The sequence below is a fragment of the Gobius niger genome (genome assembly GCF_951799975.1).
Source record: "Gobius niger genome assembly, chromosome: 21".
Lineage (NCBI taxonomy): Eukaryota > Metazoa > Chordata > Actinopteri > Gobiiformes > Gobiidae > Gobius > Gobius niger.
Window position 1 is genome coordinate 8,921,841 of NC_136872.1, and position 18,613 is coordinate 8,940,453.

Here is an 18,613-nt window from a genome sequence, read left to right on the forward strand (position 1 = left end):
AGCAAGACTACATCATGTTCGACTTTAACTCTGAAACACATTATTTTAATCAATACAAAGACATTGGTTATAATAGACATAGGCTGAAAATTGCTAATGGATTACTAAAATAAGGAGCAAAACAACTGCAAATTGTCGTCATTTGACCTGCACAATATTCAGTATAATTAGGTGATATATTGTACAGCCCTATTTCATACCCAACATTGAGTTATTTGATTAAAACCCAATTAAATTAAGGATCATCGAATGATTTATTTTGCACGACATGTAAATAATTCTGTGTTTTGGCTAGTCAGAGTACAACAGTATCAAAACATTTTTAAAAGAGTATTTTGTTTTACATTATATTTGATTAGTACATAATAAACTTGAACAACTCACAAGTCTGCTTTTGTTCCTGCCCGGTAAACAGGAACATTTCTAACGGTTTGTGGTATCTATAATAAGATGAATAATTAACAATGACTAATGAATTATTGTGCTTAACTTGATTTTCTAATACTGTACCTCTGCCAGGGAGTTGAAAAATACACTTGATGAAGGTTTTCCAGGACTAAAACAAGCAAAAGCAAACTTTATTAATATTATCTGTAATATGAATCACAGTATTGTTTTTACTAATATAGATAATAATAAAACAAGATAAATAACTTACCTAATTTTATTAACCAATATTTCTTTGAAGTTTGCCATTTTATCTTTATAATAGTCTCCCATCTGGAATGATGATATGCAACAATTTAAATAAAGTACATTCTTTGTGCTTCATGAAATAGTTCATGAATAGAGATCAGGATGTCCACTTAATGTACTGTTATGCCAATGAAGACTTTAAAAATAATTAAATAATGAAAATGAATCACTTTAAAGATTTTCCTTCTGCTGTATAGGGTATGCACCGCTTTCTTTTCATTCTAAATAGACCTTCAAGCATTCTGTACTGAATGTCAAATGAAAGAACAACGATGCAGACTTGCCACTCATTTTGCTCTGTTGTTATCCTAGAGCTGGGATGGAATGCTCTCAGCCATGCTCCAGGGCAATTGATTGATTAAAAAACAATAACGTGCTATACAGCATTACAGCCTTTCAGATGTGGTATAATAGAAGAAAAGGACAGGAATAGTCAATGGGGAACCTTAGTTACTGGTTTAAACTCAACTAAACAACAATACTTACTTTGGAAGTGAAATCTTGAACAAATTCTTTATATTCAGGTGATTCTGTATCGTCATACGCTGGTTTATATTCCTCTTCCACAACCATATCAACCACAATGGCTCTGTCGATCGTGGCTGCAAATGAAATTAGACATGTTACTTGACAACTGTCATACTTAAGAACGTAATAGAGATCATAACATTTACCTGGGGCAACATCTTCAACGATTTCACAGAAACCTCCTTTAAATCCAACAGGACAGATGCATTTATTCCCATCGTATGTACCCCCATTTCGACAAGGATTGGTTGGTTGTGATGTTGTTGCTCCCGGTGTGGGCTGTGGTGTAGTTTCTCCCGGTGTGGGCTGTGGTGTTGTTGGTCCTGGTGTAGGCTGTGGTGTTGTTGGTCCTGGTGTAGGCTGTGGTGTTGTTGGTCCTGGTGTAGGCTGTGGTGTTGTTGGTCCCGGTGTGGGCTGTGGTGTTGTTGGTCCTGGTGTAGGCTGTGGTGTTGTTGGTCCTGGTGTAGGCTGTGGTGTTGTTGGTCCCGGTGTGGGCTGTGGTGTTGTTGGTCCTGGTGTGGGCTGTGGTGTTGTTGGTCCTGGTGTAGGCTGTGGTGTTGTTGGTCCCGGTGTGGGCTGTGGTGTTGTTGGTCCTGGTGTGGGCTGTGGTGTTGTTGGTCCTGGTGTAGGCTGTGGTGTTGTTGGTCCTGGTGTGGGCTGTGGTGTTGTTGGTCCTGGTGTAGGCTGTGGTGTTGTTGGTCCTGGTGTAGGCTGTGGTGTTGTTGGTCCCGGTGTGGGCTGTGGTGTTGTTGGTCCTGGTGTGGGCTGTGGTGTTGTTGGTCCTGGTGTAGGCTGTGGTGTTGTTGGTCCCGGTGTGGGCTGTGGTGTTGTTGGTCCTGGTGTGGGCTGTGGTGTTGTTGGTCCTGGTGTAGGCTGTGGTGTTGTTGGTCCTGGTGTGGGCTGTGGTGTTGTTGGTCCTGGTGTGGGCTGTGGTGTTGTTGGTCCTGGTGTAGGCTGTGGTGTTGTTGGTCCTGGTGTAGGCTGTGGTGTTGTTGGTCCTGGTGTTGTTGGTCCTGGTGTGGGCTGTGGTGTTGTTGGTCCTGGTGTAGGCTGTGGTGTTGTTGGTCCTGGTGTTGTTGGTCCTGGTGTGGGCTGTGGTGTTGTTGGTCCTGGTGTAGGCTGTGGTGTTGTTGGTCCTGGTGTAGGCTGTGGTGTTGTTGCTCCTGGTGTTGTTGGTCCTGGTGTGGGCTGTGGTGTTGTTGGTCCTGGTGTGGGCTGTGGTGTTGTTGGTCCTGGTGTAGGCTGTGGTGTTGTTGCTCCTGGTGTTGTTGGTCCTGGTGTGGGCTGTGGTGTTGTTGGTCCTGGTGTGGGCTGTGGTGTTGTTGCTCCTGGTGTGGGCTGTGGTGTTGTTGGTCCTGGTGTGGGCTGTGGTGTTGTTGGTCCTGGTGTGGGCTGTGGTGTTGTTGGTCCTGGTGTGGGCTGTGGTGTTGTTGGTCCTGGTGTGGGCTGTGGTGTTGTTGGTCCTGGTGTGGGCTGTGGTGTTGTTGGTCCTGGTGTGGGCTGTGGTGTTGTTGGTCCTGGTGTGGGCTGTGGTGTTGTTGCTCCTGGTGTGGGCTGTGGTGTTGTTGGTCCTGGTGTGGGCTGTGGTGTTGTTGGTCCTGGTGTGGGCTGTGGTGTTGTTGCTCCTGGTGTTGTTGGTCCTGGTGTGGGCTGTGGTGTTGTTGCTCCTGGTGTGGGCTGTGGTGTTGTTGGTCCTGGTGTGGGCTGTGGTGGTGTTGGTCCTGGTGTGGGCTGTGGTGTTGTTGCTCCTGGTGTTGTTGGTCCTGGTGTGGGCTGTGGTGTTGTTGGTCCTGGTGTGGGCTGTGGTGTTGTTGCTCCTGGTGTTGTTGGTCCTGGTGTAGGCTGTGGTGTTGTTGGTCCTGGTGTGGGCTGTGGTGTTGTTGGTCCTGGTGTGGGCTGTGGTGTTGTTGCTCCTGGTGTTGTTGGTCCTGGTGTAGGCTGTGGTGTTGTTGGTCCTGGTGTGGGCTGTGGTGTTGTTGGTCCTGGTGTGGGCTGTGGTGTTGTTGCTCCTGGTGTTGTTGGTCCTGGTGTAGGCTGTGGTGTTGTTGGTCCTGGTGTAGGCTGTGGTGTTGTTGGTCCTGGTGTGGGCTGTGGTGTTGTTGGTCCTGGTGTTGGCTGTGGTGTTGTTGGTCCTGGTGTTGGCTGTGGTGTTGTTGGTCCTGGTGTAGGCTGTGGTGTTGTTGGTCCTGGTGTTGTTGGTCCTGGTGTGGGCTGTGGTGTTGTTGGTCCTGGTGTTGGCTGTGGTGTTGTTGGTCCTGGTGTTGGCTGTGGTGTTGTTGGTCCTGGTGTAGGCTGTGGTGTTGTTGGTCCTGGTGTTGTTGGTCCTGGTGTGGGCTGTGGTGTTGTTGGTCCTGGTGTGGGCTGTGGTGTTGTTGGTCCTGGTGTGGGCTGTGGTGTTGTTGCTCCTGGTGTTGTTGGTCCTGGTGTGGGCTGTGGTGTTGTTGCTCCTGGTGTTGTTGGTCCTGGTGTGGGCTGTGGTGTTGTTGCTCCCGGTGTGGGCTGTGGTGTTGTTGGTCCTGGTGTGGGCTGTGGTGTTGTTGCTCCTGGTGTTGTTGGTCCTGGTGTGGGCTGTGGTGTTGTTGGTCCTGGTGTGGGCTGTGGTGTTGTTGGTCCTGGTGTGGGCTGTGGTGTTGTTGGTCCTGGTGTAGGCTGTGGTGTTGTTGGTCCTGGTGTGGGCTGTGGTGTTGTTGGTCCTGGTGTAGGCTGTGGTGTTGTTGCTCCTGGTGTTGTTGGTCCTGGTGTAGGCTGTGGTGTTGTTGGTCCTGGTGTGGGCTGTGGTGTTGTTGGTCCTGGTGTGGGCTGTGGTGTTGTTGGTCCTGGTGTGGGCTGTGGTGTTGTTGGTCCTGGTGTAGGCTGTGGTGTTGTTGGTCCTGGTGTGGGCTGTGGTGTTGTTGGTCCTGGTGTTGTTGGTCCTGGTGTGGGCTGTGGTGTTGTTGGTCCTGGTGTGGGCTGTGGTGTTGTTGCTCCTGGTGTGGGCTGTGGTGTTGTTGGTCCTGGTGTGGGCTGTGGTGTTGTTGGTCCTGGTGTGGGCTGTGGTGTTGTTGGTCCTGGTGTGGGCTGTGGTGTTGTTGGTCCTGGTGTGGGCTGTGGTGTTGTTGGTCCTGGTGTTGTTGGTCCTGGTGTGGGCTGTGGTGTTGTTGGTCCTGGTGTGGGCTGTGGTGTTGTTGGTCCTGGTGTTGTTGGTCCTGGTGTGGGCTGTGGTGTTGTTGGTCCTGGTGTGGGCTGTGGTGTTGTTGGTCCTGGTGTGGGCTGTGGTGTTGTTGCTCCTGGTGTTGTTGGTCCTGGTGTGGGCTGTGGTGTTGTTGGTCCTGGTGTGGGCTGTGGTGTTGTTGGTCCTGGTGTGGGCTGTGGTGTTGTTGGTCCCGGTGTTGTTGGTCCTGGTGTGGGATTGTTCACTGCATCCCATTGACTGAGACTTGTGACATATTCTATGAAAAAAGGTAAAAGTTATATACAACTACAATAATAGTACATAGACAATAAATATTAGATTAAAATATGATATTCAGCCTGTCCTGTATCTTATTCCAGTATCAAATGGGTTGAGGCGGCCGAATATTGAAATTGCATGGTGGTAATTATGGTAACTGTAATACAGATTTTATGTGTCTTGATTTATGGCTGATATTTTTGTTAATGCTAGGACAGTCTACTACAGTCCAATAGATCAATATCTTCTGTCATTGCGTTTGACCTAAGATCAAAATATGTTCTCTTTGAGGTGTCCAAAAGTAGTGACAGTACATGAATTCCATTCCATTAACAAAGCACAGAATTTAGAGTTGCTTACTGATAATGAAGTCGGCATCACTCTTTATGTGATTCCTTTGAACTATTGCACAGTGTGTGCTTAGGACTGCAGTCATCAAATAGTTTGAGAAAATGCTACGATGGTTTATACGAAGCTTGACTTCATACATTTGTCTTGATTTTAAAGCCACACAGCGTAGAATTTCACCCAGTAAATGAAATAAAAATTCAAGCATTTATTTTATGACCGATATTTTCATAATTGAAAAATGCTTCATAAATGTCCAAACAAACATGTGCTTTTGCTGTGAGCGGCTCACTTCTCCTAAGACATGACTGTACCTTTACCGGGAGCGGGTATGTCTCCAGCTCGTCTCCATGGAGATGTGACCAAAGTCAGCAGAATTTGAGATTTAAACAGGTTAAGTTCTCATCCAAATCCATGCTTTGATAACCCACTGCAGAAATAGTTTCCTGTGTTGAGCTGGTCAATAGGAGCATGTTTTGTACTAAATATTACGCAGTGTACCTTTAAAGTATCAAGGGATTCTGTTCCTCAGCCTTGCCTTTCAAATACATAATATAATACACTAACGTTTAATCAGTGCTTAATTACATGCCATCAATTTCATGACAAATAACATTGACAAATGGTTGTCAATGTTATATTTCAATTTCAATTATTGGACCATAAACCTGTTTTACAGATATGTATATATTTTTTTTTTTTCAAAGTCTGTGCTCCAAAACGTATTATTAAATGTGAATCAATAATATAGTAAACAATATTTTTTTTGTCTTACCAGTTCCATAACATGAACAGATGAGAAAGGCTGAGACCAAGAATGTTACAGTAAGTCCCATCTTGAGATCGTATTCCAGACTGGAGTGAGCACTCTATTTCTTGAATACTTCATATAAGTAAGGCCATAAATACAATATCAAAGTCCATCACGTCACAACTTCTGTCATGGAGATAAGACCTACCTGTTGGGGCAATACGGTCATTTTATTGCACAGACCACACTTTGTATTTCCATTACCCCCAGAAGACATTGCTGACCATTTTTGAGGATGTTTTCTTTATTGTTTTACATAATAAATATCAAGTAAGATGTTTACCAGAAACGTTTATATTTAAATGGTTATCACAGAGTCAATGAACCTTAAATCAAGCCATTTGTTGTTGATGCCTCCGTCATGCACAAGGCGTACTATCAAAGTCATAAAAGCACAATTGCCAAATGTACTCTCTGGTAGTGTTCACATTATCCTGCACAGATGTTAGCCTTCACAGTCATTAGTTTTGCTGTTAGCCTTAACACTTGACACGCTTTTACTTGTTTTAGAATGTTTAACTATGACACATTTAAACAGTCTTTCACGGTGATGAAAATGAAACTTTTAAATCAGTTTCATTTTTGAGAAATTGTACGTTTCCTTTTCTGGAAATAAAAGGCCTGTTGCACAATGAAGATGGGGTGTTGCAGTCCATTTCTGCACAGTTACAGCTATAAAGATAAACGCCAGAGTCATGGAAATATCGCTTATCTGGTGATAAGGTCAGACACAGAAGGAGGTAGGGCTTGATCAGAAGAACACTAAAAGTTATCTCAAATTTTTGCAATGAACTGACCTTGAGATTATTTTAGTCAAACCAATGCCAGTACGGGTTGTTTCTTTCCAGTGAATGCACTTCAATCTTTATTTAAATTACTAAAACTAATTATTATTTTATGTTATTGATATGTAACTAAACTATTATATATAAAATAATGACTCTTTGAACAAACAGATCAAAGCTCCTGTCACCTCATATCGATGGGTTAGTAAAATACTCTGCTGCTGTAAGATTTAGTATTTTTGGACACAAAACAACAATGCAAGTCACAGAAAGTATCTGTGTTGTTTAATTAGTGTTTATACTTGTTACCTAGTATCAAAACTCAGATGAGTGCTTAATATAGGGCTGGACATCATATTTTTTCTCATATTGATCAATCTCGATTTTAAATTAGATTTTTTTCCATAAGAAAAATAACTACATGTAGCAGATTCAAGACAATGACAAATACTTTCCTCCAGTATCATTTACACACAATAATCTTCCATCGTCTCATCCAAAACTAGGAGCTGTTTCTGCCAAAGAAGCTGTAAACCTGACCAATAAAAAGTCCCATGACGATTGACAAAAGCAGAGTTTGCAATTTCGATTAAATTTTGATGAATTGCCAGCCCGAGCTTAATAGGTATGAATCACATGGTACCCCATCATTGGGTCTCACTTGTTTAGTCCTACGATTGTGTAAAATAATGGTAGTGGCAAGAAGAAGAAGAACTTACATACAGACATAGTCACAAAGCGCTTTACATTCACCCCACACTCGGTAAGCCATTTTATTGATGTCATATTTGTGTAGATCAGCAGTACAAAGGCCATATCTATGGGAGAGAAAAGTTGAGTTAAAAATGTAGCAGTGTAGACTCATTCCATCCATGAACTAGATTTTCACCCACCTTGCCTCTCTGCGTACATGGGTGAGTGAATGAGAGTGTGAATGGGTGAGGGGGTCCTTGATGTAAAGCGCTTTGAGTGCCTAAAAAGGCGCCACATAAATGTGACCATTTTGTTTATTTTAAGAATGACTTTGTCTTTCGTTGACTTTGACTCTCATGCTTCCACATTAAAGTAACGGGTTCTCAGCGCCTGATAAGTGCGTGCCAATAATCAACACAGCGTGATTTGACCGTTTGTCGATATGGCAGCCTCCACGTGTCTGCACAAGACCGACATTCTGGAAATACTGACAAATAGTTTATTATCTTTTACTCTTAAGAAACAAAAGTGGAGCTTGTGTTTGCACTGAACATGGAACAGTGTAAAGTTGCCGTCCTTATCATGAATTACTGTTGGCGAAATTGCTATTTTCCACACGTCTGATTCAGCAATGATGTGTAAGGGTTGAGTGCATCTCCTGACAGTCTGTCCGTTCAGTTGACCTTAGTGATCTCCTGTCAGCCCCTGTCAAATAGATGAGCTATTGCTTCACACTGGTGACACAGCCATTGCCACAGCCCTGCTTCTGGCATCTTGTCTAGTAAGACTTTAGAGGGAAATAGATGAAGATGATTTTTACACTTAAAACTGCAGAGTGTGGCCAACAAGTCCCATCTTTCACTGCATTGTCAACAGAGGGGCATCCGTGTTTGATGGGAAATATTTCTCTGTTTTTCTTTTCTAAAGGCAGTTTTGCCATGACAACCATCTGCATTGAACAACGCTGTAAAGGAGATAACATTTGACCTTAGGCTGACTTTACATTTTTGTATCTTTCATCACATGTTAAATTGCTTTTGCCTACGTATCTGATGTTTATGAGTTTATGGACGTTTGAATCACTTGGGTGTAGTTGACTTCATAAAACAGCTCATACGAACGTAGACACAATACTATTTCCTGACTTTTTATTATTATTCATTTCCTGATTCCTGTAGTTTAGAGCCTCTGTAAAGTAATTACAGAGTTGCATTTCTCCTTTGATTTTTCAAGAAGCCCAATCCCCCCATACTGTATAGTATTCCTGTGAAGCGCCGCCTCAACCCGCCCTCTAGTGGTCGAGTCAGTGTCTGCAAGAGCTGTGGCATCCTGTTTTCGTGTAGCGAATCTTTGCACTTTACTCTCAGTACATTTTAATTATGGCAATAAACCACCTTACCTACGCCGAGTTAAAACTAACATGCCATAGTACCCAAATAATTTATCACTCATATTAGAAGTAACTGAATGTTGTTGGGTTTATTATCACTTCTATGTCGTACTTATGATGGGATCAGGCCGGTAGTATCACAGTTCTACACTAATGAAGGGTCAATTTTGTACAGACAGATATAAGTGAGGGGAAAAACTGTGTTAGGCCAAATTGACTCTTGAAAAACTTGGAGGTAGCATCGCAGCTGAAGCCTCAGCTTTGGAAATGAGGGCAGTAATGGTTGGTCTAAGAGTAAAACTGGCGATTGGCCCTTATGTACGGCATGATCAAAACCAGACTTAGAGAGACTCCAGCAGGTTAGACTAATGTACCAGCTGCTCATTGTTAAACAGCTGCGGAACATCCAGAACATCTGCTCAAGTCCTGACAAGAACCAGGAAATACGACCATATTAGTCCAGTGCTCTGGTCTCTGCAGTGGCTTCCTGTCACTAAGAGAATATGATTTAAAACAGCTCTGCTTGTCTACAAGTCTTCTCATGGTTTAGCACCGAAGTACATCTCTGACCTGTTACAGCCGTATGAACCATCTCGGGCCCTGAGAACTTCAGGGACGGGTCTCCTGGTGGTTCCCACAGTCAGGACTAAACACAGTGAAGCTGCGTTTCAGTTTTATGCAGCTGAAATCTGGAACAGTCTTCATGAGGAGGTGAGACAGGTCTTATCTCAGACAATGTTCAAATCCAGGCTGAAAACTGTTCTTTTTACTGAAAGTGTTTTATCTGCACTCTTGCTTTTGCCTTGTGTATGAACTGTGCTCTAAACTTGCCTTGGTTTCTCAGTGACAGTTAAATGTTCAACTCTTCATACGTTATTAAGAAAGTGAAGTAATAAGCGGTATAAGAAATGTCAAACCAGGGGACAGTAGGTAAAATTTTCAGCAAAATAAAAAGTGCAGTTTAACTTCTTATGTGCTTGTATTTAAGCCATTTTAAATATTTCATGTTGATTTTTCTAAATACACACAGAGGCGGCACACAGAATGTCATGTATCATTTATTCATGATTGTCATTGTTATTGTCGTTTATAAATCAATATTAGAGGATACTTAAATAATCTAGGTACAGTCAACATGCACAAGGCACATGCATTTAAAAAGGAAGATCAATTTCACTTCATTCATTTCCATGGCTCACATAGTTCAAATTATGCCATCAACACAATATATGTGGAACATAATGAAACTCAGTCCCGCCCATTTATAAACCTGCTTTGGTTCCAAGTGCAATTTCCCCATAGACTTAAAGCATTTGAAGGCATGACAGAGGGTAAATATATATTTTGAATTAAAAAAAGAATAGGTTTATTAAACAAATATTCTAATAAAAATTGTTTTAGTTGGATTATTTATTACCTCTGGAACCAGAACGGGTTTGGAAGTGGGCGGGACTGTTGAGATAGTTGTTAATATATGATTTTAAATTACAAAATGATGTAGTGCAATAAAGGAGAATTAAACATTTGACTCATAAGTTCAACACTGTAAAGATCCACTACCCAAAACCATACATTTTATATTGTCAAGATCCTTCAAGGCTTTGCCAGTGAAGACTACGATATGAAGAAGTGTGTGATGAGGGAGCGTGGCCGTAGTTAACTGTGTTCTGTAGGGTTAGCCGCGCTGTCTCCGGTGGCAGAAGCCGGGCAGTTGTTTTGGGAGCTGAGTGCCAGCTGCATGGCCCAGATGCTGAGCGGTCTCATGTAGGCCAGGGAGCGGTAAATGCCCTTCTCACAGTAGGCCTCAGGAGTCTGGAAGGCCATGCCCAGACGCTCCCACACAGTTCGGTAGCAGCCCTCGGCAGTGCGCATGCCTTCACTCCGCATTCCCTGAGCAGAAAACAATAGCACTCCATTACGGCATAAATACACCATCATTTTAGGGATTTTAGATTTGTTCCATTTTTAGGTCATGGGTTGGTTGTGGAAAATTCAACATTATTGCTATTTCTGTGCACTTGTAGTTTAGTTTTACCATATACCTACAAATATTACAGTATTCATGGAAGTGAGTAGCACTGGCCCAACATGCTGTTTATATCTGCAGCGAGGTGACTGAAACTAGGAATGGGTCATATGACCGTTTTTATTTGTTCACCAATCTTACACTATTATAATTATGACCATTTTGAATCGAAGCATAAACATTTTACAAACATGGGAAGCTCGACCTTGTACTACCCTGTATTAGAGGCCTTTTCACACAGTATAAGCCTAGATTTGTTTTGCTCGTCAATGTACATTTTTCAAATAATAATCTCTCGGGAGGTCTAGAAATCTGTTAATGGGATAAAGACCGATAAACATTTATGTTACAATTTTTTTCTTTTGTGTTCTTGCATGATAGATTAGCAGAGGCGCCCCTAGGCATAGGCGACCTACGAGGCCGTCTACGGCACCATCTGATAGAGGGTGCACAGGGTGATAGAGACTTGCGGTCTTTTATGTCAAACTGTGTGTGTTGTGAAACTTGCAATTTTTAGCTTTCAAATGAGCCCTGGTCCTGCTCCACCTCTGGGGAGATCAGAAATAGAGGTTTACTCGTTTTACGTTAGTACATCTTGTGATATAAACAGATATAAATTATATGATTGACTTTTTATTATTGAGGCAAAGGTCCAAGTCTTGCCATGAGGCCCTGCAGATTAATAAAATCACTAATCTAATCTTTAATTATTGAATAACCACCTCTTGGACATCATGGAGTCAATAAAAAGTGGCGTTTCATATTCTTACCTCATGGATCATTGTAGCTGCCAGTCCATAGACCACACCAATCCACACTTCATCCGACTGGACGCTGGAGCGGTCCGTGACTCCCTCCGGCCGCATGCCATTCACGGCTCCCATCTGACCCCCGGCGAAGCTCATCACATTCAAGTCATACACGGTTTTCAGAGCGCTGCGGATATTGTCCACTGGAAATGCCTGGAAGAACAATATTCAGTGTTCCTAACTATCCAAATCTAATAAAAATCTAATCTAATTCATTATCAGTCCTTGGTCATAAACAAGAAGACTTTGAATTTCAGATTAACAGGAATAGACGTACCTTGAATTCTCCCTCCCCTAAACCGGACGCCCTCAGAAACCAGTGTCCAGCGCACTGGTCTGACATGACGCTGTTGGAATGATTCCCCCCACTGCTGTCGTAGTTATAGTACTTCCCTAATCAGAATGTATAAAAAATACTTCAAGCTCAAACCCCAATTTGGTAGTTATCGCACGTGCTCAAAAACATACCATTCCACAGGAGTTTTTCAAAAGCAGCGCTGCCCCGGTCCAAGAGGTCCCGGTAATATTCGCACGCTTCTTTGTTATCCAAATGCGCCGCCATCTTGCACATGACGCACAGAGAGGCCAGCCAAAGCCCACCGCAATATGCACTGGAAAGCAAAACGGACGCACGAATTACTATTGTACCAAATCCATGAGAAAAGCAAACTGTATTCAGGAAAACTCTCACCTCGGTCCCGTCACTGTCCATCCGTCGTACGTCTGGTCAGCATATCCGGAGTTTTCTATGAGCCCATCTCCGTCGAGGTCGAACTTCAGCTCAGACTCCATCACCGCCTTTAAAAACACAGTCACAGGTGAGTGCCAAACGCCGACTCCAACCGCATGCAAACGCGCTAAACGGTGACGGTTTGTACTTTGCAGACGGGCCACATGTCCCGTAGATACTGCTGGTCCTGGGTGAGGTGAAAGTCTCTGTAAACTTGTAGGACAAACTTCAGGTTCAAGTCCTTCCAGTCGGCAGTGTCGTGGATGAGGTAGGCGTTCACTCTTTGCCACGGCTCGTCATCTGGGGACATCGCACTCGTTAAGACTTTATAGAAATGGGAAAAAGAGCTTTCAAAGACTCTCGTGACTTGACTCATACCCGGGTCTCCGATGTCATGAGGCACCACGTTTTTGGCTTTGACCGGGGAGTAGCGCCCGCTCATCAGGTGGAGCCGCTCGGCCGAGTCTTGCTGAACCACACTCCCGGCTGACAACGGATAGACAACGTCAGAAAAAAGTAAAAGCGGCACACTCCTCCCAAAGGCAAGCGCTCACCGATATCGTACTGCAGACTCAATTCCAGTTTGGGCCAGAGCATGATCAGCGCGAAAGAGGCGTAAAAGTGCACGTCGTATGTGTTGTACATTCGGTATTCCTGACCTGAAACGCAGCACAAAAACGAGACGTACTGTAGCTCTAGAACCAACAAAGCCTCTTACGTGAGACGACGCCACACTTCTTTTTGTTTGTATTGACCTTCTAAATAAGCAAACCGCCCATATTCCTTGATGACGTCAGGCTGGGCGGGCAGACCTCCGCTCTCACTGCGCAGACCGCCACTGACATCGGCGTCCTCCGGGAGCTCCGTCCACACCGTCCCGCCGTCCGTCACGAAGTACAACTCGTTGAACAGCGCCGACTTATACCACGAGGGGAGAGAGCTGCAACACGTTCAAGAAGACAGAAAAATACATAAATAAATACATAAGAGGGGTGTGAAAAAGCCCTACAGTTGATGCATATACTGTCAGTGTCGTTTTTGTTGACTAATTCCACCGTGCTGCAGGGTGGCAAAGTGCCAGCGAGGATCAAAGACAATATTCGATGGAAGTAGTTGTGTTTGATCTTGTTGTACCAGTCTTGAAGTACAGGTTTCTGCCACTCCTCGATGCTCTGCTCCCACTGTTTGTAGTGCGTTAGTGCGTAGTGACTGAGCGACGGACACACATCTCCCGTCGTCCCAAAATAACGCGTGTATCTCCTGCAAAACATGGCGTCGGTAAGTCTGGGCAAAACATTGAATTCAGAATAAAAACAACGGCGTCAAAGCGGTACCTGAGGTGTTGCCTCTCCCTGGAGCCGAACGTTATTTTGGGCATGTCCCAGGCCAGGCAGAACTCCAGAGCGTTATGGCCCTGAGCGGCCACGGAGCAGCCCACAGCCAACGCCGCCGCCACTTTCTCCCCTTTAGGTGTTGGAGGACTAGAGCCTGGGGTTAAAGAGAAGGGTACAGGTGATGCTGGTTCTCATAAAGGAATGACAGAAAAATTGCCATTACAAGTCTATTACATGACTTATTATCGCTTATGACTGAATGATATGTTCAGTTTTACCTGTGGGGGAGTCAAGGCGCCCATCAGTGATCAGGTCAGTCCACAGGTTGCCACACGTTCCCTTCGGGCTGAACGCTGTCTGGTGACTGACCTCTCTATCAGCCTAAAAGCACAGATAAAGGGTTAATGTGGCGCTCATGAAGGCTTAACCGTTCACAGTGAAATCTAGCTGATTATACTAAATCTGCTGAATGAAAAGAGCTTTGTATCTAAATACATAAAAGGATTTGCGAGCGCGTCTAACCTGTTCTCTGGCTGCTATGCTCAGGGTGTAAGGGTTGACCGCAGGACAGTGATGTAACAAAACCCCCGACACAGCCTCGCCCTCCTTCTCCAGGTGGAAAGGTTCATTCCAGTGGCCCCCGCCCTTGTCCGTTTTGTGGCCCGACCCGTTGACCATAGTAAACATTATGGAGACTTCCAGGTCGTAGTCATTCTTGTTCTCTATGTCCCACACGAATATGGCCACCGGCAGACTCGAGTCCTGTTGGGAGAATACAAAAAAAAAAATCTATTAAATACTGCATAAATACCGGGAACTACACAGGGATTTACTTTAACTTCTTCAAAATGCATCCATTATAATTGTGCTACGGTCAGTTGGCACCAAGTCACTTGTACAATACAATTAATCAAGCCCATTTATAGGCCAGTGTAACGGCTCATTTGAAAGCTAAGATCTACAAAACTGATAATGACTTTTTTGTTACATTTTATGTCATTCTATTTTTTGGCTGGCTTTTGTAGTTTTTTTTTCTTTCTTTTTCATCACTTTGTAATTGTGTTTTTTAGTCGCTCTTTTGTGGCTTTTTTGTTGGATTTTCATCCTCATTTTCGTTGCCGTTTTGATGCTTTATTCAAGAAGCTTTTAGATTTGGGTAAAGCTAAACTGGAGGAAAAGTGCTTGGTTCAGGTGGGGTTAAACACAAATAAAGATTAAAGTGCTAAACAAAGCCTTTCTAGTATATGGTAGACGGTGCATGTTTAAGCTGGGATTGTAGTTCAATCATTAGCCGCCACACCCTCCTCAGGTCTGGGTAAACACTGTCCTCTGCAGTTGCCAGGAAGCTACAACATTCAGTCTCCAAACCTCAGCCCTTCCGACGCACTCATTAGATAAAGTGGTGTTAGTTACCTTATAGTCATGTGGGATGACTGGGGAGACCTGTCTGCAGGTCAGAGTGACGTTTTGCCCCGGCAGGTGGTACACAGTCCAGGCCCGGGGGTACAGGGCGTGGTAGAACGCGTACTCTCCGCAGTAGCCCCAGTTCCAGCCTTGTAGCGTGGGCGGCCGCTCCACTGACAGCACCTGCTGGTAGACCGTTTGTCCACCGCGCCGCAAACACACTGTAAACTAGAAAACAAAAAAGGAAGGGACGCAAAGTGAGCGATGGTTTCGTTAATCATTTAGCCTCGTATTAGGAATCAGTGAATAACACAGAACAAAAAAACGGAAGAAGCCGATGTGTTTCAAAAGGATAAGATAAGATAAGATAAGATACTTTATACTTTATTGATCTCATAGATGGAGAAATTGCATCAACAAATGAAGAGTTCATTTGCAAAAGCAGATATCTCCGTTTTTAATTTTTTTCAAAATCGTTTTGGACATTTGTTATGCACGCAACAGATGCCACTTATGACGCTAAAGTTGTGTGAATTTAGTTAAGAACAAGTGACTTCATATATTTATGGCACTGAAACAAATCTGGGAATGAAAAACACTGCTATGTAAAGAGAAATGTTGAAGCATACGTTGAGTTTTTTCAATGGCACTTATCTGTTTTTGCAAATGAACTCTTCAAATATAGAATGGTTTATGTGCCAATGTTTGTACAACTTTGATTCATTTGTAAAGTTGCACATAATTTGTCTTCTGGGCTGGACCATGAGTCTGTGACAAAGGTTATATATATCTAATAATGAACCAAGAGAAGTGTCGGAGTAGCATTTAAAGACCTCCGAGAGTCAGAACTGTACTTCGGGTGTAAAAGGTTGGATGTAAAGTGCATTTGTCTCTGCGCCACACCCTTTATTCAAATCACAACAATATCCTTTATCTCGTGGTCAGTTTGCAAAGTTACAGACATTTAAGATTTGACTGGAAATGGTAGATGCACAGATACAAATATTTGCATAACGTAGATCTCACTATGGCAGTTTAACATTCAGGTTGTGGTCAGAAAGAATACAGCTTGTGTTAGCGTTTGCACTTGCTGGTGATAAGCCGTCGCCTATCGACAAAGCAAACTTTAACTTGGCGTATTTGTCCAAAGATTTTGCTATCGCACATTAGTATAATTATCTACCTGGTTGGCAGTAACTGTTTTGTAGGTGTACATGCCAGGATTGAGCTGCCACCTGCAAAACTCCCCTCTCCAGCCTCTGGTGATGGTCCCTCCTCCAATACCGCCGAGGGGAACACCTATAAACAAGCGTGGAGAGAAAACAGTACCCTCAGTTAAGAATTGAGGGTGGTTTGTACCCTCAAGTTGATCATTTTCACAGTCAACTGAGGAACTATGCTTTTACTCAACAGAACTGTGGGAGAAAACACTGGTTGAGAAACACTGTGTTAAGTAACAATCGCATATGCAGGGTGAAAAGTCAAGCCCCATGTCCGAACAGATAACTGCTCATCGAGGTGTTCTTTTTTACGACAGAAAAACCTTGAACTCACCATAAATTTGACGTAATGGCTGAGCTCCAAACATGTCGATAAAGGGAGCCTTCTTCTCCACCTGGGTCTTTTTGTACCACCATTTCAGGTACCTGTGTTTGAGAGAAAAACATTTATAGGTCACGGGGTTAAAGCTTCGACAGTTTAAAAAAAACTAGGTTAAAAAAAAAAATAGCTGGAGACTTGTGCTGTAGATTTGGTTGTTTAGACACTTGACGCATTGTCAGTGGGTCATGTAAAATATTAAAAAGGCAGAGGTTTCAGGCAGCACTGGGGCGATATTGTTCATGTGCTTACTCCATTCTGGCATGGTCCATTGGCTGCTAATTCGCTGTATGAAGAATACAGAAAGAGCGTAATAGTCTTAGATACGCTCAGTCACCAGGGCAATGAAGCCTTTAGGATCAAATTAAACAGCCCTGTGACTTTCTGCTTGCACTACAATTTGTTTTTTCATCTCACACTATTTTTCACCAGTCTGCAAAGCCATTATGTGGACGCCAGAGCCACAATACATGCACATAAAAGACCAGGGAAACAAAAGAGCCACATGGAAGAGATGCACGCACACACACACACACACACACACACACACACACACACTGTTTGACCAGGTGTGTTCAGCTGTTATTTGCCAACATAACGTAAACATATTGAAATGTAATGCTTTGTTTGTCAAGTATTACCCAGGACATACTGATCCCACAGGGAGGCAGTGTTCTTGAGGTAAAAATGAGTGTAGCTGATTGTGTTATATTCAAAGTTATCTGAAGTAATAGTTGGTTTTAACAATTGACATAGTGGTTTCTTCTACACAACTGCGCAACTGTGACCAAGGTAATCTTTCACACACAGTGCCACAGGGGAAGAAACATGAGCCTTCCCCTCCCAAAGGCACCACACAATAGTAGCAGGGCCAGCACAGGGATCCCGTAATATCGAGGTTTTACAATGAGTGGATGAATCCATTATTTGCACTTGGTACATTATAAAAACGATCAAATCATTGCCAGTTTACAATAATTGATGTAAAATGTGATGGAAAGGAAATGCCACACAATCATGCCAATCTCACCTGATCCCAAGGCCAACATGCTCCAAGATGTGGGTCAGTGACACATCCTTTGCTTGGAAAGGCTTCCTCTTCTCCTTGAACTCATGCGCCAAGCAGATCCTCCAGCCCTCCTTGGGTACGCCATAGCCTGTTTCTTTGGCCACATACCTGCTCATGAGGTCTGCAGTGGATTTTTCGCCCCAGTCTGTCATTTTTGAGCAGCGATGGAGAACTTAAGTTGGTGTAACAGATCAATGAATCTAATTGGACGTCATCTCCGAACAGTTGAAGCACTTTTCTTCAGCCTCTGTGCAAGAGCGAGTGTCTTTGCACGAAGTTATGATGGTCTGGGACTATTTCCTCATCGGGTGTTTGGCAGGTTGGGTTGGATGTTCTTGCATCTATGGAAGGCAGCGTGAGTTACAGGAAGTGCAGGGGGCTGTGTTTGGATGGACCACCTGTACGAACAGATGGCAGACAAAAACAACAAGTTTGCCCCAGTCTTTTTCCAACAATAATCAATCGCAGAAAAAGGCGTATTAATGCAAACCAACAAGATTACACATACAAATCATTTTCCGACATGCACCAAATGTAAAAGCGCAAACGGTTTAGCAAGTGAGGAAACAATGACATGAGTGTGACAGTTTTATACCAGCTTTAAGACGGAATCCCGGTGCACGGAGGACCATCCGACACTCGTAGCAGCGGGATGCTGCTTGTAGCACACAGCGTTTTCATGCAAATCGTTTACCAAGGTAAGTCACATCCCCGCAGTTTTACCCTCCAGGCAGAAAGCAATAAATATGCATCTAATTTCAAAGGAACCAGCAAATAATGCATACAAATCCGTCCACTATATTAATCGTAGTGCCTTATCTATTTTATGTGGTTCGGACGGTACTAAAAAAAAGATAATATTGCCTAAGAGTCAAAATCTTGGGTAAAACGGGTTATGCGACGATACCATTCAGCGTAGGGGTGAGCCTTGTTCCGTCGTTGTTTATTGGATATTTTTTTA

General features: G+C 43.6%; 1 protein-coding gene across 1 annotated transcript; it reads right to left on the reverse strand.

Moving 5' to 3' along the window:
- Window positions 1-10,088: 10,088 nt before the first annotated feature.
- On the reverse strand, window positions 10,089-18,466 carry gba2 (glucosidase, beta (bile acid) 2). The gene is made up of 18 exons (XM_079580448.1): window positions 18,248-18,466; window positions 17,614-18,050; window positions 16,539-16,630; window positions 16,168-16,283; window positions 14,994-15,212; window positions 14,103-14,342; window positions 13,859-13,961; window positions 13,581-13,734; window positions 13,381-13,506; window positions 13,002-13,186; window positions 12,801-12,905; window positions 12,625-12,732; window positions 12,395-12,546; window positions 12,208-12,314; window positions 11,985-12,127; window positions 11,794-11,909; window positions 11,478-11,669; window positions 10,089-10,571 (listed from the first exon to the last, which is right to left on the reverse strand). Exons 2-18 carry the CDS (start codon window positions 17,802-17,804, stop codon window positions 10,338-10,340), a joined length of 2,583 nt encoding a protein of 860 aa, XP_079436574.1. The 5' UTR covers window positions 17,805-18,050; window positions 18,248-18,466; the 3' UTR covers window positions 10,089-10,337.
- Between the last annotated feature and the right edge of the window lie 147 nt (window positions 18,467-18,613).